The 24,877-nt window shown below is 40.1% G+C and overlaps 1 protein-coding gene across 1 annotated transcript in view; it reads right to left on the reverse strand.

Moving 5' to 3' along the window:
- il1rapl1a (interleukin 1 receptor accessory protein-like 1a) overlaps window positions 1–24,877 on the reverse strand; it is a 139,792-nt gene that overhangs the window by 108,349 nt on the left and 6,566 nt on the right. The window contains 1 exon segment of the mRNA XM_051072180.1: window positions 12,611–12,712. Within this exon segment, the coding sequence (XP_050928137.1) occupies window positions 12,611–12,692 (82 nt within the window). The 5' untranslated portion in view covers window positions 12,693–12,712.

Below are 24,877 nucleotides of genomic sequence, written 5' to 3' on the forward strand. Positions count from 1 at the left end.
CTTCACTGAATCAGATATACAATCAAAGTATATATCTATACGTGTGTGTACATAAGTTTGCCTCTAAATTCTCCTTATATATGTGTGTGTGTATATATATATAAAATCAATATAGGATCTAGAATTTTATTGGATAACTTGTTAACAGCTGCCTTTTTATTGATTGCCATCTCAGCTCAGGCACTTGACATCATGAAGCAATAGAAAGGTTACTGTGCAGTCACCAGAACCACCCACATGTGCAGTGGCACAGAAAAATGAACTTGGAACAGAACAACTACAGAGGAGTAGAAGAAATGGCAGCAGTGAAGGACAAGGGAGGTGCTGTGGCAAGAGGAGTGGAGAGAAAGCGAGAAATGCAGAGAGGGTAGAAACAAATGAAGAGTGATGGGGAGAGACGGGGAAAGAGAAAAGACTCCGAGGCAGACAGGGAGACAGCACTATTTACGGTAGATTAGTTGTTATGGTGATAAGGCAGAGGGGAAAGGAAGGGATATAGTTGTCAGGGTGATGGGGCTGCACTGGGCTACTAATGATATGTAAAAATAACAGAGCTTAGAATTCGCCATACCTTTGGAAAAAAAAATGCTAACACATACACACACAAACATACTCAGATGAATACACACAAAGACAAAGCAGTCTGTTGAAACAAGCTCCTCTCATTACCATTTGGAGACGTACTCAGATTCTGCCCCCACAGTCTCAGCGTGAAGCTCACTTTTTTGTAAGTTTTTGCTTAATGAGGAATGGTAGCTATATACACACAAACACCGGGGTGGGGATGCATGAGCGCTTCTTGTTATGTGTAACACTTGTACACGGTGCTTCTAAAGGTCTAACAACAGCAACTGAGTGCATATCACATTGACAGAGGGAGATGACAGAGGACTGTGGGAAATTGTAGTTTAAATGGCCTGAAGGGGTTTCTAGAATGCTGGTCTTTGTAGTTTTGCTGCCTGCAGGATAACCTCTGGGTTTTCCAAAGGCATCTGAAGTAATCACTGTCAAAGAACAATCAAACACACCTCCATGTGCCAAGTGCAAAAAATAAATAACTACTACTACTACTACTACTACTACTACATGGGCCTTTCCATGATGAGTACTTTTACTTTTGATACTAATTAACAATAATGATAAATAATTTTGCTGATAACACTTTATGCTTTTACTGAGAGAGCATTTAAAATGTGATCTACTGTACACGGTTTGTACTCAGTAAAGAATCTAAATACTTCCTCCATTATTGACTGTGTCAAAGACTAGAGAAAACACTGATAGGGAATTTAGGACATTTTAAACTCAGCAGGAAAAAACTCAGTAAGTACAGGAAATAAATGGTCATACTCATCAGTGAAACTACATACAACAGTCACATCTGGATAATCGTATATCACAACACACTTAGAAATGAAGCACACAGTATGCGGCTATGTTACAGCCATTTAATGTGGTCTAAATTGCCTTGATGTCTATAAAAGCATCTAGTGGCACTTCTCCTCATTTACTAACATTTAATTACCTGACAGTCTATTTCTGTATTATATATAAACCCCTCTCCCTTAGACATACGCACACACTCATCACAGCAGTGCATGTGCTGCAGTAAATATAATAACATATTATATTTACTTGTGCCACAAACATGAATGTTTCCCCAGCGTAATTGCTTCATTATCAGTGAAGACCAGCGCACACATATCACACCACATGTCCCTCTAATAATCTCCCTCCTCCACACACCACTCCCATCACACACATGCCTGAACATACACTAACCAGAAGGAACAATATCCCAGGCTGTGTTTAAATTGAAACTGTTACAGGGGATTTAAAAAACTACTGTATAAAAAATACTATCATGTGGTTTTCTTAAGTGTAACCCATCAATAGGCCCTTGACAACATATAGTGTGTTTTGCTGAAAACACAAACACACATTTCAGATTGTTTTGCCTCACTTTCATGAACTGATGGCTTTCAACAAGGGCACAAACCAGTAATAAAATAAATCCAGTCTTTGACAGATGACACAATCAACACTTTCATTGTTCTTTACTTTAGTAAGCAAAATAATGAGACAGTACTGTGTGATCCTATACTATAAAAACCTGCGTGTTATGGCTTGATTGCATCTGTAAGCTGGCTCATCTTTTGGCTCTGCAGCTGTTGTGAACTGAGAAAAGAAAAACAGCCTCCCTATGTATCTACACAATGCAGCATCCAGGGGCAGTCTGGCACTCCACAAGAAAACCATTTAATCTCCAGTAGTCTGCATGTGATCAATCTCCCAGCACAGTGTTACTGCTGCACAGGCCATTCCTCATCATTTAGAGAGAGAGGTATTGACCAGGCTAGGACAGCCTCTGTAGTACATTTGTGTGTTGTGAGCCAACAGCAAAGAATGAACGAAATTGCCCATATATAAAAGTATAAAACGTATCCTCTGTTTTTTTCTCCATAGTGTATTTATTTATGCATCAGCATGAATGCATGTTTATCAAATGTGAATGTGGGGCAAAATCAGCAGTCAAACCAGCAAATGTGTTAACTTGTTCATGTAACTTCCTGTGAGTTGGCTTGTTTTCATAGATCTTGTGGACTGATACAGGTAGCCATATTCTCTACTTATTATTGATACATCCATAGTTAGACATCCCTGCTTAGTGGCTAACATCAAGAAAACAGACACCAAAGAAAAGAAGAGCACTGTTATTGGCCATTAAATGCAACTGGCCTAGTAAAAAGAGGGACAAAGCAGAGGCTGAAACTACTCCTCAATGTACGCCATCATTTCAGACCTATCAATTTGAAGGTTCAGGGTGATAAATCATTTAACTTGAGACTGGCTGCAATCACACATTAGTGTGTACAGATGTCAATGTGGACAGCTGATCTGTCAATAAACTATTACACTCTTTTCCTCCACCAGAAATGAGAGGAATGAATGTTCAATACGAACGTCTAGGAAGCCTTGGGGTTATGAGATAGGCATGACAAGTAGAGACAAGGTCTCACTACATCTTATTTGTGTATGTCATTTAGCCCATCTGCTTGACAGAGGAAATGTACAGACAGGCACATTTCAGTTTTCAAGTGTCAGAGGAACTGCAGCAGTATGATTTGTGAAATGAAAGGAGAGCTCCTTGACAAATAAATTAACTGACTTGACTGGCCTGGATCCTGTGTTCCTGTCCTTACACTTATCGTGAGGTTATTCAGGAATCAGCTCCATGGACTTCATCCCCCACACTGCCTTGGGGCCATGTCAGATTTACAGTTATCCATGACAGGCTCTTATCAGGGTATTTGAAGTGGGATTTTGCAGAGTCATCTAGAATATTGGCTCTGTCATTTTTTTTTTTATCCCAGCTCAGAGAACAGCAAGAGGCCATCGTTGGGATATCATGAGTTACACAAAGAGAAACATTCAGATGCATACAATACAGTACAATACAATACAATACACACGCACACACATGCACCTGACATCTCATGCTAGGATCATTGAGTAGCTATGCCCTGCCATATCAGAAAATGTAGATGGTGACCTGATTGCAGATGCTTTAGGGACACTATGTTACATTGCACCAGCAGCTGCAGCTGGTAACAGTTTTATTGTTTGTTTTTTGAGCATTTGAAGTAGAGGTTGTACATTGCTGCAGAGTTTGAGCTATCGATAAAAATTCAGCATTTTGCGTTTTTCAACTGCCTATCAAGGAAAAAAAAAGGCACGTTTTATTATAGGCCTTTACCAACATTCCTGATACTAACAAACTTTTAAAACATTCATAGGTAAGACAGTTGTGTTAGTCCTTGAATAAAACTAAAATATTGTGTGGAGTATATTTTGGAGTATATGCATTTTCATATTTTGTCAGTGAGGGTATTGTTTTATATACATTGCACCTTTAATGTGGAGGCAGCCAAATCAACTCAAGCACTCCACACTGGGTTAAGTGTAAGATACTGTGAGGCTCCCATTCTTGCATCTGCCGAGTGCAGAACGTTGTTTTCCACTGCAGCATGTTCACTCATCCCTGCAGGCTGTGTTTAAAAGCCATTATTCCAGCTAACAGACCGGTCAGCAGGCCTTGGATGTGTTTAGTGATGTGTATTGTCTGGCTCTCTCATGACATTTGGGGTGCATAAATGGACAAAGTGTTCATGCAGCGTTTTATTTTTTGTCTCTGTATGGGACAGCAGAGTCGAGGCTCCGACTGCAGAGTCGCAGCTGTGAGCTATTCATAACTGGGGCTATTGTTTGTTTATGCCGTGCCGACAACACAGACATTAGACCCTGTGAACCAGTCTCATGATGATACGTTGAACTCAACCTTTGACCAGGTGACACTGATTGATGGGCAGGTAGTGCACATCCCAGCAGAGTGTTCACCCTCTGCACCTGGGGAGCCATCAAGAAAACCTGTGGTGCCTAAAAACTGGTCAGCAATCAATTTCATTTTCTCACAATACCCAATGTTTTTTGCAAGCTAGTTAGGACTGCTGGGATAATGTAGCTTGGTAGGTTGATAAGCTCTAATGAGTGGTACCTCCTGTATCATATCAAACAGTAACTCTGCCAATTTCTGATCTGACCAGGTCTATTAAGGAACACAACACTCCCTACGTTCGGCTCAAAATTACACAAGTGGCCCCTTTGAGTCACATGCAATTGTACTGACAATGAAATTGCACACAATGGCAGATAAACACTGGAGCTCACAATGGGAATCAAGAGAGTGAGTAAAAGATAAACCTCCAGGAACAGTGCTGGCTATGTGCTGATTTTTTAATACTGACCACAGCCAGAATTGCGGGTCACGTGATGAGTTTGAGCTGAAAAAGATCAACACAATCAATATCTTTTATGAGTACCAAAAAAATTACTTATTGTACTTATAAGTATTAATTTGACCCATTAAGTGTTGATGAAAAGTATCAAAAAGATGCATCACTGGATTTTTTTTTTAATGCCATTTTTCTGACGCTATTTAAATGTGCTCAAAACACTGAAGCCTGAGGAACTTATTTGGCATATGCATAAGTAGCTTTCATTGAAATACAGGGGTGCCATTTTGTAACAAAGCATCTAGTTACATTCATGGTTACTGGTAAATTCATAGCACGACTCACATAGTCCCCTGCCTTTTACCTTTTTACCACAAATTCAGAGCCGACATGCCAAGGCTTATGATGCTCATATATCATGACTATAACAATCTTTGGTGCAGTCATGCGCAAAAAGCCACATGGCCTGAGCACAAATCCATCAAGGCTGAATTAAAGGCTTTTACTGAAACAGCATCAGTTCCACTGCCCCACTGTTTTCATACATGACATGATTCGGTGTATATTTCAGGGGAATGAATGAGTTGCCATATTTTGATGCCTCAGTTTAATAACCATATGAATCGATCTGGCTAAGGGATGAAGGGATACTGGAAAATCCTCTGTATCACTAATTTCCAAGAATTTCCTTCTTTGTCCCACAAAACTTATACCAACTTAATAGACATCCTTTCAAGTTTTTCAGATTCACTTTTCAAAGCCTGATGGACCAGTTCCCGAGTCCCCTTTCATGCAAATGTTTTGGTGTATGCAAATGTCTCTGGATGGGCAGGGGGTATTTCTTAGCATGGAAGCAGGTGCGTTTGAGAAGACTGAGGGGATCGCTGCCTGCCCAAGGCCAGAATTTTAAGAAGAAATGTGGTTTATTCGGTTGACTGGCTACTATTGCTACTTCATCCCAAACTTCCCACAGTGATCATTTCTTGACTGATCTCTGCTGAAACTCGGATGCAGTTCAGTGGACAGAGCAGTGTTGACATGTGTTTTTAAAAAATCCAGAGAGATAAGTCTAATTTAGCTTTTTGTTTTCCTTTCCGGACCTACCCAAGACATATACACTGGACAGGGAGCTACAAGTTTTTCCCAGGATAGATCGGAAAAATAACAGTAAAAAACCAACAGCATTCTAAGCAGTTCCGAGTGTTAAAATCTGATTTAGGTGCTAATGTTTAAAACCTGCACATTTTTGAGCCTCAATAAGTTCTTTAAAAATACAAGTTACCTATTATATCATCCATTGCACAAGATATGACTCAAATATGCCAATACTCAAATACACAAAAATACAAAAATATGTAGCATTGTAGCAAATTTATGTTTGTCCTAAACATTTCTGAGACAATCTCTTAACTGTGTCGACATAGGCCCAGCATGCTAATAGCAGCTAAGCAAAGTCAGTAGTAGTAAGAAAGTCACTGTAATCATGCTATCCATGGCTGCTGAATGCAGCAGGATTTGCATTTACCAGGTAGAGCACCTGTGTTAAATCATCGCAGGCAGACTGATGAAGTGCAGGCTATGTGTGACACATCAAAATACCACCATCTAGTATAACCATTGTATAACCACTAGCTGTGTCTGTTTTCCAATCAATTAACTGTTGAGATCATAACATTACAGATGTACATGGGAAGAAATCTAATCAAAGAAAGAGGTCACTGTTGGATATGCTTGAACATTGTGCTTGATAAAAGCCATAGTAAGCACTGTTGTCATAGTCATTTACCTTTTCAGCACTACTTACTAATCCATACTCTGTCTTGATCCCTCCATTACTTGCTCCAAACACTGTTTGAAACTGCAGTGTGTTATGGGGAGCAGACCACTTGGTTTTGTGTTTTGTCTGAAAGTTCTTAACCATATTTAACATTCTTCAGTGTGACTTACACCCAACTGCAAAGTGATAATTGGGTTTGTGAGGGGGCTGAGACACAACTTAAAGAGTCCTTGTCTTGTCTGGTTAAAGTCTTTGTCTTTATGGGCTGATCTCCAACAGAGAGGCTGGAAAGGGCCTGCTCAGGTTTGATTGGCCCGGGTTGAACCAAGACAGTGACAACTGGGGTCTGATGCATAGACTTTGACAGCTTGTCTCTGTCAGAGACCTACTTGGAGACCCTGGGAGTGACTCTCGTGCAGTGTCAGCATGGCCTTGGTCGGTCTACTGCACAATCACAACGAGGTGTGAGGACATATTGAGTGGAGTGCCTTGAGTTAAAACCCTCATTTGGAGCAGCAGAGCATACACACTCCAAGACCTGGGTCGAAAACTACCTATACATGCTCACAGCAGCTCATACATAGCATCTACAGACAGGTGTGAACACCCAATAACAATCACAAACCAACAACAATCTTGCAGAGTTTGACTGATCATTAAAACAATGACTAGAGCCAACTTTGGCACAAAGAATGAGGGAATAAGAGACACACGCAGGCTCCACACCTTTGGGAAACTCATTAGTCTGGGTAATACAGGCCCCAAGCAGGCTCTACATTGAATAATTATAGGATTTTGGAGTGCTGCAAACTCTGGGAATGCCGTCTGGACATTGGGAGGGAAAGTCAATTGAATAGCTGCTTTATCCAATGTCTCTGGAGGGCTAATCAAGCCCTCATAGCTGATTCCTCAACCATAACTATTCAAGGTTGTGGATCCAAATTCCCAATTCTTCTGGCAATTTTACAGCAATAATAGAGTATTCCCACATGATATAGACTGCCCAACAACCAATTCCTTAGAATAGTTATCCAAACAAAGGTCTCTTTCTTTGTTTCAAACTTTCTTTTCCTACCATTAAGCTTTATTAAAATTTTTTCATTTGGACTCAACAATAATAACAACCTCATATAAATGACTTTGACATAGGTCAATGTTAGACGCCAGAGGTGGTCATTTGAAGTTAATTTAATAGCAGCCATGAGAGTCCAGCTGCTCCATCTCTTTCATCTTCAGCACATGAAGACAAACGTCCCAAACCTTTGAACCAGAAAACAATCACCCACCAGGGGCTTTATCAGCCAATTAATCTTCTTTACTACTACATTTCATCTTTAACAGAGACACCTAACCTTCATCCTGTTCAATTTGTTAGAAATTAGTAGTGGGGAGAAGGATAACGGGGGCAGAAAAATAATTTTGACTGTGAATGTTAGGGCAACATAATTTATTGAATAAAAAGCAAAATTAAAAATACTAAAATCACAACACCTGCAGTATCCACACTGACAGAACAGAAGGCAGAAGTACTCTCTTGTACATTCAGAGGAACAGATGTGGGAAACAACAGCATTTTACTCAAGGTATTTAAATACTAAATGATACTTGGAATCGTGCAACTTAACTTAACTGAAAGCAGCATTTCAAGTTGCCCCTTGTAGTTCAATCGTTCTCCCATGATATAATTTTTTCAGACATAGATAAAGAAAACTTCAGTTTATCTATTATTTATGTTTTTTGTTTGCTTGGTGCTGTTCAGTGCTTCTATCAGGTGTGTTGAATATGTACATGTACTCCCACGTGTACAACGGTACTGTATAAACACATGCAAGAAAGAGAATGACAACCCCCCATGTCCCAGGTTACAAGCTCATCTGATTTTGCACATGCATCTATCTATAATCTTTCAGGTAGACAGAGGAGCCTTTCAAAGGGTTATTAAATAGCCAAACTACCCACCGACACTCCATCACCTTTGGCCCCACAGTTGGGGGGTAATATTGACTTTACTGCCATCGATATTTGACCGAAGGACCCAGAGGACCCACTTGATTGATCTGATGTGCTATCCTGGTTCTGATCTATATGGAAATCCTCCACAGACTGAAGTGTAACCACTTGGGAACTCAAGTGTGTGTGTGCGCATTTGTGGGCACACACAGAAGAACACGCAATTGCACACATGCATTTGAGCGATCACATACACTTGCACACACATTTTAAGACCTACTTAAACCATGAAACAACTCTGATTATACAAATATCCACTGACACATCGATATGTAGTCAATCATAAGGACAACATAATAGTTGAACAGAAATGGAGTTAAATTCACTTAAATTTGACTCTCATTGTGTTATTGTATGCTATAACCATAAGGCAAAAGCTCATTATGACAGCTAAATGACTGTAACTTAGTTGGGCAACAATAAAGCAATAGGTTTTCACACTCCAGAATTGCTGAATCATTTATATTTCTTTTTTTTTTTTTAAACAGTCTTGAGGGCCTGATAAAATTACAAAGGTGATTTTACTGCTATGAGTATAGCCTTGTCTCTAACTTTTCAGTTTAACCAATTATTACTGGTCAGGTGGAATTATTGTCTTAAACTATATATTATAGTGCAACATCTAGTGTCAGTGTCCATAAAATCATTGCAGTCGACAGTCTTTGAAGCAGAATAACAGCAACTTTAAATGTTATACACGTCCAGACACCTAGAACAACATAGGTGCACAGAAAAGTACATGCAAGTACTCTTATCCATTAGCAGCAGCTTATCCATCAGCAGCTGGACGTTGAACTAATCAAGGTCCGACCGGGATGAGCAATGCAATACCTTGGTTGCCTTCTTGATATCTGGGTTGATTTCACCATCTGCCAGGGTCTACAAACACAGAGCGTGTTCAAGAAAGTGTTCAACATGTCCACTGGTCCACTTTACACTGTTAAAGCAAAGAAACCATGGCAACAGTACTTAGCGGTGAAAATGTTTAAGGGAAAGTTTAGCAGACGAAAAAGAAAAATTCCTGCACTTGTAGAGCTGGACCAAATCCTTGGGAAAAGACCAACAGTTTGACAAGTCCTGGGACAATTAAGTTTCTATCCTTCGAATTATGCACATGAAACTGTTTCATTATATCAAATATACAGTAAATGCAGCAACAACTGTATTGTGCTAATCATTTTATAATTACATACTCACAGAGTGATAGACTATTTTCACTGATTATTGAATGCTCTTCTCCATTTTGTAGGTGCCTTTTTACTATTAGCCTGAATATTAACTTGTACTTAAGGCTTGGTTTTGTAATAGGCAATTAATATATTCATTAACAGTACTATTTCATTGTTCGGAGAGCTGTTATATTTTTTTCTGTACAGGGGAACTTCCAACAACACACCTAATTACAAAGAAACAAGTATGCCAACTGCTACAGCTCAGAACACATGCCCTGATAAAGAGGCCATTGATGCTCCACAGAATACAAGCAGCAAGGGCCTAAAAGGGCAGAGTGAAGGAATCAGTGAAAGGCTGGCCATTCCTGGGGCTCAAGCAAAGAAGTGCAAGCCCAAAACAAGTTTAGTTGGTAGTGGGCTACGGGCATACATGGCTCAGCAGAAAAAAAGCACCTAGAGGAAATGTAGGGAGCTGAGCAGAAACATCAAAAACAGGAATATAAAGCATTTGATAGACTGTAAAGGGCACAAAAGGATGCAGAGAAAAGGAGATCCCAGTCTATGATAACCCAGCCACAAGCAAACCATCAGACATTAATGTAGCCTACAGGCACTGTCCTCACTGCTTTGCAATAACCGTAATAATTTGTAGCACTTTACACAATAAAACCAGCAGCAGAACAGACAAATGATACCACGGCTATGAACAAATGCCAGTTGTGCCATTGTCCATGTTTGCTACATTTATACTAATCTAGAACACAAGAACTTATTCCTGTTTTTATTTAATTTCCCACCCGACCATAACAACCCCCTCCCTCAAGCAGATGAAAACAGTCTGTCACATTAGCACTTAAGATGGCCAAATCAGATACTATTTTCTTTTTACTATTAGTGGATTCTCTCACAGAGGAGAGGTAAATCTGCAAATTTCTCATGTCAAGTTCAGCTTTGGTGAACTTAATCACATTTCCACACTGACCAACAGCAAGCTGCTCTGACAGCGCTGATGCCAAATTCAGGACACTATAATAGCTTTTTAGCTTGGTTGCGGTTTTATTTATTTAGGTTTATTTAACTTCCTCTGTCAGAGTATACACTAACTGCTCCACAAAAGAGGAATGGTTTACAGGCAGTTATAAGGCAGAAGTCAAGGATACAAATATGTTGTTTGAATAAAATGTGTGACCTTACTGTGCCATCAACAATTGGAAGGCTTGTTAATTTCCCCTTCACATCTTTATTGAATGAAATAATGTACGACCCTGAGAACAATATTCTTGGGAGGGAATGAAGAACTCCTTACAGAGAAAAGAATGAAAATATAGTAATTGACTAATGCTAGTCTGGCTGGCCAGTGTGCTGACAATTAGCCAGCTTGCCAATTCGTCCTGCAAATATGTCAGCAAGCTTCTAAAATCACATATTTTATGAAGATACACACATTAAATTTTCTGTGCCACTTTTTGGTGTGGCCAGATCTCCTCTTAAGGTGGTGGTTAATAGATTTTATTTCTTGGGTATGTTTTTTTGTTTTTGTTTTTTTCCATTAGCAGGTGTGTCTGTAGTCTGTGTCAGTGACCATCTTCTTTGCTGTTTGAATCACATAATTCACTGATAAGTTGCCTTCTGCTCTTACCGTCTCTGTCTGTCTGGCGACTTTGCTCTCTTCAATATAAAACCTTTAGCTAAAGGTCAGTCCTTATATCTTCAGACATGCCCACTCATGTCTCCAGTATAAACATACCCAGACACACAGAAAGACCCCAGCATGTAAGAGGCACACAAAAACACATACACACACACAGACTTACAAAAAAAGCCATGTTCCTGCATGCAAGCACTGAATTTCAAAATGACTTTCAGACTGGCAGATGATTTATGTAAATGAATAATTAATAATAATAAAAAATACCTGCCAAGTGACATTTTTTTTTAAAACAGCCCCAGTACATTTAACTAGTTTGTGAATACTGACTGCATAAAATAGCTATATATAAGACCTACTTATTCTCTATAATGGCAGTTTGTCTTCAAAATGTTTGAACGGCCTGTTTGAGTCCTTCTGTATTCCTGTCATGAAAAGTTTCTACCTTCAATCTTATTGCTCTCCATTTTCTCTTTTGACCTTTGCATTTGTTCACAATTGATGTTCAATTTGCTGGCATTTAGAACCAAAATGAGTTTCACATTAACCCTTGGTGACCCAGTTACGGAGAAACTGGATCATTTGGTGGCTGTCACTCTCTCTAGATTGAGGCAGGTCTAGCTAATTCTAAGAAGTACCTTAATTAAATGTGCTTTACCTTAGATATAGGCAATGCACGGCACTTGAACAAAATTGTTCAACTGTTCTCCTACTTGTGAGTCATTCTCACAGAAGTAGGGAAGACACCATCCTTTGTGATTATCAGTCTATCATCTTTTTCCACAAATTTCTTTAAAGCACATACTGTAACACACACACACACACACACACACACACACTAATAGCATCTGAGGCCTGCAGGCGGTTTAAGTGTGCCATGAGGTACACTGACAGCCATAAACAATAATTGAAGATTTTTCACCAGCTTAACACAATCCAGTGAGGAAAATAACGGCAACATACGTTCTAGGCTATTAAAATTTAGTGCTCACAGAAGTTCACAAAGCAGCAGCACAAAAACAATTACATTGCATCACTAAAATTCACTAGAAGTCCCCAAATTACATGAACAACTGCAATGGCTATTGATGTTTGATGGCTACCATAGCCTGGAGAGAAAATACTGGAACAACAGTTACTGACAAATTAACATATAGGAGGTATGCACAGGCTTCAGACAAGAAGTGGGAGAACACAGAGCACGAAGTACCTGAGCCTCTCTTAGAGACCACCTTCACACTCCTGGACAGCGTGATGTACAGCAGGATCAGCAGAGGGCTGGGAGGTCTCATCTTCCCCCCGTCCTCACGGCCTGAGAAGACAAAAACAGAAGAAGGGAGAGGAAGGATGGTAGGAGAGAGAGAAAAAGAAAAAGAGCCATCAGTCAGTGCTTGTACATGAGATCAAGTACCTCCTTGTTTCTACTAGACAAGAGTAAGTGTCACCGCGTAGGGATTTTCTGTAACAGCCCAAACACTACAGCAAGCAAGCACACACACTGCTGTACAACTGCACACCCACATGCATGCACGCACGCACGCACGCACGCACACACACACACACACACACACACACACACACACACACCAGACTCCCATTCCCCCTGGGGGTCTTTCTTGTAATGATTTTCTCTCATGATTGCAATTGAGACGAGTTATCATAGTATGGATATATTTCATGAGAAACCATTCCCTAAGATGCTGACGAATCAATAAAGAAATAATTACATGTGTAAGAAACACCACTTTTAATCACCAGCTTCATTTAAAAAAGAGGGTGGGGGGGTGGGTGTGTTTGGGGGCAACTTGAAGGGATTATCACCTTTTGACTTGCAGAGATGTAGCAAATATCCCACCCATATCCCTTATCAACTCATATATCAAATTAATTGATAGAGGTGACTCACTTTCTACTCCTCATCTTCTGAGTAAATGACATAATCTAACATGTAGTAATTATCCTCTAATAGCCTGCTCCTGAAATAGAGCCAACATTGCTTTATAAATTTGATGGTAAATGAAAAAAAAAATACATTAGTACTCAATGAAAGAAACAGTACTCAATCAAAACGTCTAACTGTAATACAAGCTTTACAGCAAATAAAAACATAAGAAAGTGAAATTAATAACAGTTTCAAATGTTGCATGTTAATCCTCTCATCTAACTCTTGGCAAGAAAGTGAATAAAAGAATTTTCCAAAATGTCAAACTTTTTCCTTAAGTTTGGTAGAGATCCATTTTCTTGTGATAAAGACACAATCAGTCTACTAAAGCTGCCAGTTTAGCCAGTTGTATGTCAGAGAGGTACCAGACAACTAAACGCACAAGGTAATAGAAGGAGAGGAGCAGATTCACCAACAGAGGTCTATGTTTCTGTCAGTCTAACTAGATATGAAAGGGAGAACACAACACATGGCAAATTAACCCAATGAACCAGAAAGAAGAAGACTGGACCCTGGCCTTTGGACACAGAAACTAAGAGAGCCAGAGCCAAGAGGGACCCTGGAGTCTGCGGCAAGTCACGTGTACTCCAGATTAGCATAGCTAATGAAAGGAGCCTCTCTCAGTGTGTTTACACGACACTCGCGAGGCCCACTCTGAAAAGGAACCTTTCTCTCCTCTTCAATCGCATCCTACTAGGAAACAGCGTTCAGTCGATCAGCACAGCTCTGCCAATAACATTCTGGCAAATGCCACAGCTGAAGGATTGGTGCCTCTTTGTTCAGCTAAAAGGCATTTTAAAACACTTGCAGATAATCTGGTCAGTTCTCAATGTGTGTTTTAGGCTGCAGTAGTAACCCTAGTCAGTTTATGTCATTGTGCACACACAAATCACCAAACAGAATCATTCTCAATGGTCCAAATCTTTTAGGAGGTTGACACAGATTTTTGAAGTCCTCAATTTTAATGACCATATCCCTGTTTAGACATAAACACATCCTACGACTTGCTGCAGTGCTGTACCAGAAATTTAACATGACAAGCATAATGGAGGGACTTGCAGCTATAAAGTGCACAGTTGAGAAATAACAGAATTTCACTAAGACCATATGGACACACACACACACACAAACAAAAGAAAGACAAAGAGAAACTGAAAGGTATCACTGTGGTCACCATCATTGTGGCAGCTTTGTATTATTCCTTAACCCCTGTATAGCCCTTATACCGCACCTGTTTAACATCTGAGTTATAATTGCCTAGTTAGCTGTATTTCTCTTGCTTAGATAGATAGATGGTGATAGTGATGTACAAAATAGTACTAACCTGTCATTTAACCTAATAGTCAGTATTTCAGCACTGTTTTAAAGCAAGTAAAAATAATCTGCCTGTAGGGACAGCCTTTTTCTGACTGGTTTGGTTAATTGAAGGAATTTTGTGAAACTAATGGCAATATTACACAAACTAATCATGTCATATAAATCAAGATCATTTCATTTTGGGGTGACCAGTAGTGACCAGGGTTTACTGTGCAACATGGTTTGACTGGCTTGATTCTGCTCAAGCCCATAGCTCCATGTCTCCCCACTCTGTGTTTCCTGAAACTGTAAGCTGCCCAATACAGGCAACAAGCCAAAAACAGATAATTTTCAAGCTGTTGATACAAGCTGATTTGCCTAACACAGCTGAATGATTGGCAGATTGTGTTTCTGTAGGTGCAGGATGGAAAGCTGCGCCCCTGTCACGGCCTGATTCAATACAACAATGTCAGTGACCCTCCTCTGTGTCCCAATCATGTCATGCCTTCACAAGCTCAGTGGGCTTTTGGTCCTGCCAGCCATGACATCACCAGCTTGCCATCCTCACTCACAGAGGGGGCATTGTGCGCCTTGCAAGACCCCCACAAACAGCCGGCACACCTCGTCGCCCCTCACCTCTCCTCCCTCTTCCCTCCCCCTCCATTCCCTGCATTCTCACTGCAAATAAGCTGCAACTGCTTTAAATTTGCCCTTCAGGACAGAGTGTTGATGGACAGATTGGAGGAAAGCATTATAACCCATCAGGCTGTACTCTACAACTTTTTCAACTGCCTCCGTTTAGTTTCGCTGCAGTGATTAAGTGGAGAGTAAAGCTGTTAAAGGTTCATTTCCCAACAAGATGAGGCCTGGCAAACAAAGGTCTAGTAAATGTATTTAAACTATACAAGACACGTTTCTCTTAGTGTAACTGACTCATCTGACACTCATCTGGCTTATCTGAGGGTATCAAAACATAATCAAGAAGTTATATTGTTTCCAGGGCAACATGACAAAAAACTCTGTAATGCTGAGCAGCTATTTCTCAATGAACTGAAGCTGAATTTCCAAAAGTAAATTGAAATTTGACTGATTACAAAAAGATGGGCGACTAAAAATTTTTTTACAAAAAGTAGTGCATACATATCTTCTTATTGTAATACAACATTCTGGCTTTGCTCGTGTGATTAACTACAGCTAAGCTTTTTCTCTAAGGCGTCAGGAGCAGGTGTGTCTGAGGAGGCACACACAGGGGCATGGCGTGATATCCACGCTTCAGCGATGCATGAAGCATGCACACATCATCACACACACAGTAGCACACATGCCATTTGCCTGCTGCTTTTTACCAGAAAATGAGGGGCATGGCCCAGCACTTCCTGCTGACTCGCCCTGATAAAGGAGCAGAGGAATTTACTGTCTGTTGCCATTGTTATGGGACTGTATCTCCCAGGATAGCTGTATCTCTTCCCGTCTTCCCCTAATGTTTCCCAGATTCAATTATCACCTCAACGCTGTTTGTTGCTTGCACACTCTGCTGTGTACCCACTGGACTCTACAGGACACAAAGATTCACAAACAACTAGCAAAACCTAAAAGTGAAATCCCTTTTTTACCAGCTCTGTTACTATGTTGCTATGTATGCAGTTGTGCCATCTTAAAACAGAGAAAGAAAGCACCACCAGGTTGGCATAGCAAGCTGTGGATGATTGATTGTGTCATTTAGGGATTTAATCCAATCTGAAGGCAGCCTGTCCTGTGGTCGTAAGTACATCTTTAGAGCATTTACTAGACATGACTGTGCGCCCCGGCAGGACCAGAGAAGCTGACAGTGAAAATGTGCATATGAAAAAAGTTTATCTGAAAATCTCACCATTTCCATGGGATCATGAAGCTGCCTCACTTATTCACGCACTACTGAGCAGATTAAAAAAATAGTGTATTTGAATGGACAAAAAAAGTCTGTTGCGCTGTTCATTCATCACAGGATCAGGTTTATTAAGACAAGCGCTTGATGAGAGAGCATGAGGGTCTGTACCTTACCTCTTGACTGAAAGGAGGATAATGTAGTTATGGTAAAGGTCACAGAACTAGGCAACAAATGTATCACTCTGATGTACATAGCTGTAAATACAAGGAATTAAATCCTCTCACACGCACATGACGCACAACACCAGTAAAGGTTTTTGATCAATATTACATGAGCTATAACTGTTGAATATTAAATCAGAGGTGGAAAAATACTCTTCAGCTAAATACAGATTACAGCTCTGGTGTCATGAAATAAGAATATGTATATATGGTATATGTATACCATCCTCTATTCTATGAAGTAATAACTTATTTATATTGTCGAGAAGCCAGTGACTGTACAGAGTAACCTCTGAAGCTATCCTCTGAGAGACATACACTGCATGGAATGCAGGTTCTATGCTGACGTCAAACACTGCAGAGAAGTAAAAATTATTCAGAAGTGAAAGTTTATCTGCAGATGCCCCCCTCTCCCATCTGTAGTTTTAGCCAAGCCAATATCAAATAAGATGCCAATGTGTGGCCAGAGAGAAAGCATCCAAACCACAGATGCACACACACAAACACACACAAGTGAGTGAGTCATATTTGTTTCTGTGTGTCACTGTGTCAAAAACATTCAGCTGGGGTTGCTAGTAAATGGCACAGCACACTGCAGCTATGCTTATTGTATGTCTATCTATTCCTGCAATGTGGCTTGTGTATGCATGAGTTTGCTCTGTTGTTAACCAGATGTGTCACAGTGTGAGTCAGGTCCTATGAATATTATTCTGCAGTGATAATGGAAATCACTGCTTCAGAGTAGAAAAAAAAAAAAAAAAAAACACGCTTGGTGATAGGCTGAGTGAGTGTTCGTTAGAAAACATTTGACCGCTTTTGACCACGGGCAGCCCTCATTAATCTCCAGGGGCTGGCTATAGGTGGTTTGAGTTAACGAGCAAGGTGCAGGGAGCTATGCCCTGCTTCAGTCCCAACATGCACCTCTTCACTGAGTGAGATTAATTACCACATGATTCTGAACCAATCCAAACCCCTGCTGTTCTCTTAACCACGAATGTAGCCATACATAAACTGTAAATGCACTTAAAAAGCATACCAGAGCACATAAAACGCAACACAGTGTACATAATTAATTAAAAGAGCTTCAGGGCAAACTAAAGCCATGTGCACATGATTGGTCAAGAGCAGAGCTGTGGGTTGTTGCAAGTGGTGGTCTGAGTTCAGACACATTCCACCAGCAGTGAAGCATTTTCCTCCAGTTGTTGGTGATTGCTTTCAGCTATGTCCCCCATGCTCCAGCCCACTGTCAGCTGTCCAAGGATGACTGGCTGCAGAGACGCTCTCATGCTTCCAGTCAATGCTGCCTTTGATGGAGAGCAGGGGCCAACACTCTCCTCACCCATTTAGTGTACACCCCCCACTGGGGGCAGCCGTACCACTACTGGCACACAAGCAGACCTAAGACACTGTCAAACATAAGCACACACCCACAGACAGAGGCTGAAAAACGTATTTAGGTAACTTTCACATACATTCATGTAGGTCTCTTTTAGGTTTTATATTACTCTACAATATACATCTAAACATCCATTCATCTTTTGAAATTACTCTTTTTACATTTATATCTTGTATTTATCTTTCCCCGCATTAAGATTAGTCCTTCCAGTCTGTTATTACTCTTATCGTCAAAATGAAAGGGCAGTTTAGAATACTAGTATTTGATAATTGTTTAAGTTAATATTACATTATGTTCTGATATCACTGAAATTCAATAGTACAATAGTATTATATATGATTTGTATTATTTTTCTTTGTGTGCAAGTCTTCAGGTACATACTGTATATTTTTTATCATCTAACTTGTCTCTTCTCATTTAGTTATCCTGTGAAACATGATTACAATATAATAATTATACTAAAACACACAGATACAGCAGAAATATTACATGTTAATCACAATTACAACTAGTGCGCTTTTGCTGTAAACCACACTCCCGGTAATACTATTGTACTATAAGTCATTGTAAAGGGGTAACTGCATTATTAATGCAAAAGTACAATAACCGTGTAGCAAGTAATACAAAATAATTGCAGCTGGTAATTGACCAGTATGAGATGTACATTTTTGGTTTGGATAAGATGCACCTGTGCCATATGTAATCCACTAGTCATCCATCCACAGCACTCAATGTTTTTCCTGCCCTCTGGGTTTGTGAATATACTGATTTAAATCACAAGAACATGGGGATTAATTAAATGGGACACAAATCAAACCTACGACATACCCAGCAGACTACACAACCTTGGAACTTGGAATATGGTAAAATAGCCACTATACTACATAAAGCACCCTTTAAATATTGTTTAAGGAGGATGCCATATAATTGAAGTTTCTTATTATTCTCCCTAACATTATTTTTATTAATTGCAGTAGTAGTATACGCAGTACAGCACATGCAATATAAGCATGCAATTGTATGTACAATTTAATATATTCATATCTCTCTGCCAATCTTTCCTTTTCAGTCTTTAAGCAGCAAGAAACACACTCCCACATATGTGCTGTTAGGTGTGTCAGTCTTTATGATAAAATAAGTAGCCCTTTTGTAGTGAATTATGTATCCAAGCAACAGAGCTGGACATTGCTATAGATGTGCTAAATTGCATCCTCCCATCGGCTTAAGTAAATAAAAAATAGCATCAAATGCTTATTGATCATTTAAATTGATTCTTATTTTATCAGGCGTAGAACATAATGTCCTTCATTTGCCAAATTGCAGTCTGATATTGACAGCCACTGTTAGAGGGCATCCAAGTATTCAGTGTAATGCCAACACACTTCTCTAAATGTGTGACTGTTGTTGTCTGCAGGCAGGCACATGTCTCCATGTGTCCATGTCAAACATTTAGGGCATTCTCATTCTCAGAAACATTCTTGATTCAAATCCTACTATTTTGTGACACCAAATATATCTGACTAATACCTACTTTACAAACGTCTTACTCTGTGTCCACAACATTGTTTTGTTAAGACACTATGCATGTATCGCTCCTGTACCTCAGTGCTCCTACTGCATGTGCTCTGGTGCATCAAATTGTTTTCCCTCTTATGCAAGAGCACAATGAGTTTTGTTTCAGGATAATGTCAATCTAACAGACATTTCCAAATTGTAGTTTTTGTTTCTTCATCATGATTAGAGACAAATTGTAAGCCTTAGGGGAAACATGTGGTTCCTGGGACTCTAAAACAAAATTCAGAAGTTTTATCAGTTCAATTTGGTCACCACATAATGTCTAGGAAAAACTCTAGTTGGATTTGCAGAAGCTTTCCTGAAACCTTTCAATCCTAGATAGAGAAAAAGGGCTGTGATTGGATCTGCACGCTGCTTGAGCTTCCTGACAGACATACAGCTGCTGTAGAGAAGCACTGTCCCCTGATGAGAAATCAGCAGCCGCTGTTTACAGTCAAAACGAACTGCCATATGTTGCAGACTGCACAAAAACTATGGCAGTGATGAAAAAGAGAAAGGTGGCATGCAGTAAATACCATGGAAAAAATCCTATACATTGCTATATTCCTCCTATCTAGCCTGCCGTGAAATGTGCTGGATGAGCCTATATTACTGTATTACTGCTTCTTGGAAAGGCACTGCAATTGGTCAAGTTTTTCTTTTTTTTAAACAAAGCTCCCTGAAGACAGGAAATGCTGGCCTGAGCGGTTTTCAGGTGGAAGGCGCATTTACGCTTTGGTATCCATGACAGAGTCTATCCTATTGTCTAGAGGAGCCATCATGGTGGCAATGGAGCCTAAATGAGGCCAATAATGGTTCTCTGCTCAGTCCCCAGAGTCTTGCCTGTTTAAAAATCGATTCTCTGGTTGACTAGGGACAGGCTGAAAGTAGAGAGAACTGGAAAAAATGGAGAAGAAAGTGGTGGAAAGAAGTGGAGGGGATGAGAAAGGTTATAAAAGATAATTAAAAAAAAAAGATACCACAGGAGAAAAATCCAGCCACATGTTCAATTATCAATTTGTTATTGTATCCTAAATGAAGACAAATGTCTTATAGTGAGAACCTATAAAGGAGGACCTAGCCTTGAATGTTTTATAGCACTGGGGACTGTTCTCCAATGTTTTTATCATGTAATAGGCCAATATGTTGGTCTTTGTTCCCCTGTTATTCAAAAGTAAATATTAAAATCAAATACTCTTCATTGTGGAAATCATCATTAAAACAATTCTTTACTATACACATACATCTGTATGTCTATACACTTTATACAGGCAGTTCTGTACTATATATAATAAATACAGTACTGAACTATTTACACATAGTGGTTATTCCAAAAAAAAAAAAAAAAAATCCTCTGGAATGTATGCTGCCTGTCTGAGCAGATCTTGAACTAACTACAGATTGTGCTAACTATTTGTTGAAGGTTTAGTTTTGTAGCAAAGATGCTAGAGTCAATGAAGCAGAAGTGGGACTATGCCTCATGTCTCATCTCGGCTCTCACAATGTTTCTTAGGGTGAACATTAATACGAAACTAAAAGTAACTGGAACTTTATGGACCAACACTTTGCGATCATTCTGATGAAACCTGCTGATAATCGACTCCTATTGATGGATTTCCTCTACCAATTTGATAAAACTTCTAAAAAATGTTTCACTGATTTGGAGAAAATGAGCCCACTAGTTTCAACTACAGTAATTATAAAACAAGTTATGCACTGAACAGTGTGGAATTTGCATTAACTCAAATTATTTTGAAATGCTCTATTAAGATACCATCCATGACAACTTCTACTGGACGAAAAAGTAGCAACCACTCACTTTGCTCATGTCAGAAAAGACACTAACTCACACACCACAAACATTCCATAGCAACTTACCAAGTGAGGTAACACCTGACAGTAGATCACAGACTTGCACTGAGGTGAAAAAGTCTTCTCTCCTATACTTTGCTGCAAACAATGAGCCTAAGATACTGCCAGTTTTGGCAGAGAAAGATATATGGGCTTCACAAGTGACTGAACCAATGAGAGTAACTTGTGGGTGTTGCAGAACAATAGCTACAGCCAACCAAAACACACACAGACACACACACACACACACACACACACACACACACACAGAGCAGTAGATGGTATATAAAAGCACTATTACACAGATGACGTTTTATTATGATGGTATCACACACTCACTGGAGACAAGGGGATGGATGGGGGGATGGATAGAGGGAAGTTGGGGAATCAGAGAATGTTTAATTCAACATGCGCTCACTTCGTTATCTGTTGCTCTTATTTACACCGTCCCTCAATCTCACCCCTGCTCTCCTGTGTGTGAATCACAGCCCACAAGTACATCTCAGTAACCTTCAACCATCTCCTGTGTTTTAACCTGAAAAGCTCACCTGTTTGTCTAAACCCAACCCATCGTGTACACTCCACTGTGTAACACAATGGGACTCCAATATCTCTAAATAAAATCCCACAGAGGAAACAATACAATATCCAGCTTAACTACAATAGACAATACACACCCACTGATTTCTTCTTTTTTTTCACAAATGAGGTCCAGGCACAAAGCTCCAGTCAGGGCAAGTGATGTGATGTGTGGATTTAATTGACACTTTTTTTGGGAGACACTGAAAATCCAGTTGCCATGTCTTTCATGATGCAATGTGTTATTTTCAAATTCTGATACATTCATATCTGCAGTTACAGACTCTGTATTATACTGTGAGAATACTTGTCCATTTGAAGTGGAAAAACTATGCTACATTATTCTTGTGGTTCCTTAAACAGTTATTAGGCTGTTAATGCACATACAATAATACTATTGTAATAATGACAATGATATCAGATGGATAATTTCTTTGTTTTCTGTCTTACTTGTTGCAACTGTCCCAAGTTTATAAAGTCCAGTACCAGTGACATGATATGTTGCAGGTTTTTAATAGAGGAATATTTGTGATGATGAAAAAGGATGCAGTCTAAGCAATCTAGCTTATATCAATTGAACTATTTTGGCCAGTGGAAATTCAAAGAGGCTGTTGGGCTGTAATAACATTTCTGGTGATTCAGAAATTTTATTTAAAACCCTGGGTACACAGACGAACACACACTCTCTCTTGCTTGCTCTCTCTGGCTCTCTCTCTCTCTCTCACACACACACACTGCATCACTGATTGTTCTCAAACCACTGCTGTATCCATTCTACAGTGCTACAGCTGCTCTGGGTCTCAGAGACAGCAGAATACCCCACAGGGTGCAGTCCAGTTATCTCAGATGGAATCTTATTACGGGATTTATGTGAACAGAAACAAAACTGCAAGACTGTGTGTGCATGCATGTGTGTATATGTGTGTACCTCTGCTGAGATGTTTTGTCTAAGGAATGTGGAGAGGACATAGCTGATTGCTATCCTGGCCTGTGAATAGCTGCAGCTCTTCATAGGACATGTGTTCAGCACCTTCTGTGTGGAATATTGTAATTGGATACATAATACTGCCATATTACTGTCATATGATAAAAAGGTATTGCAAAGTGAATCAGAAATAAGGAGGCATACTAAGAGAGTCAGGGTGAAAGTCCAGTCAGCTCTCCTCCTCTTTTTTTTTCTCTGACACCCTGTAAGGCCTGGGCAGGCTGATCTGCACTGGTGTGTGGATGGAGGAAGAAAAGAATGATGGGAAGAGGGAGGAGGAGGGGAGGCAGCAGGAGGGGGGTGGGGGGTGGCAGGGGCTGCAGGACTAGGAGAAGTGCCAGATCACTGCTGGAGCCAAGAACAGGACTGACTGGGCCTGTGTGTCAGAACAGTGTGCACAGGCATACAGACAAACACACACACGTGCATACACGTGCGCATGCACACGCACACGCATGCACACACACACACACACACACACAAGCATAATTCAAGATGAACAGACACATAGATGTCACTGACCTTCGACAAACGCACTGCAATGTCATAGCTTTAACACATCACACATGGTCCTCTTGTAAAGGTTCATCAGTTTATCATGTGTGTGCTTGTTTATTATGAGCTCTCTATGTCCAAGAATTTCTGATTTTAGCTCATCCTCTAATGAGGAAACCGTCTGCTCTCCTAAGTTCTTGCCATGTGTGTGCCTCTCCCAGAACTCGAGTGAATGAGTGTTTAAAGACTTAACATTTGGCTGGGACTCGTACCCGCTCATTACTGACCAACGGCTCTAATAGCCATCATCCTGAACACAATGTTAGCCTACATCAGAGACGGCTGTTCCACACAGTACAATATTTATCGCAGTCCCAACTCCCTGGAGACTCATTGCACCATAACACAGACCACTGCAGCTGACAAAATAACAGGGCAGAATATTTTAGCTTTAGGAAACAGTAGGAATACCTCTCTTTCTCTCTCTCTCTCTCTGTAGTTCTCACATGACCTCGTGTATGTTTTTGTCTTTGGTTCCTTATAGCTCAGAGCTGGGGCCATATGAGTGGATTTCAAAGACACGTTGACAAGCCAAGCAACGGAAAACAGAGATAAAGTCACTCCTCTCTCTCTCTTTTTGTGGTCCAGTCCTTCGAGGGATCACGGCTTACAATTTCACTGCTCTGAGCAAATCTGATCTTGAAAATTCCGACAACTTTCTTACAAGTAGCTGTCAGCTGAGATTTTCAACATCTATGTCCCCAAGGAATGCTACAACGGTGATTCAGTTTCCACATCAGTTCTACAAAAACGGGACAATTAAATTACACCTTTAAAGGGAATTTCATCCTGTAAGACAAGGCAATTATCTAAGACTAATCTTGTGTGTGTGAGTGTTTGTGTGTCACACAGAAAGAGAAAGGCTGCATTTCTCGGTGTTGCATGCCTGCACTCTTTCCATTTGTGTGTACTGAATGGGCACATGTGTTGGGACTGTTCATATCTCATTTCTTACACACTCGCCCATGGGACATTGGCAAGATTTTCACAGAACCAATGCAAGATGACAGCTGAGACAATGATTCTATTACTCCTGGTGTGGTCTAGCCTCCCTGTTTTATGACAAGGCCGATGACAGCATGTGAACAGTAGGAGAGAAACCTAATGCAGTCAGAAGTAGGATCTATTCAAGCCATGATATGGATCATATGAGAAATAATCAAGAGTCTTGAATGGTTTTTTCTCCTACTGGGCTTGGTAGTGACTTTCATCTACACTATGAGCTGAGAGG

This window comes from Lates calcarifer, linkage group LG1 (assembly GCF_001640805.2).
Source record: "Lates calcarifer isolate ASB-BC8 linkage group LG1, TLL_Latcal_v3, whole genome shotgun sequence".
Lineage (NCBI taxonomy): Eukaryota > Metazoa > Chordata > Actinopteri > Centropomidae > Lates > Lates calcarifer.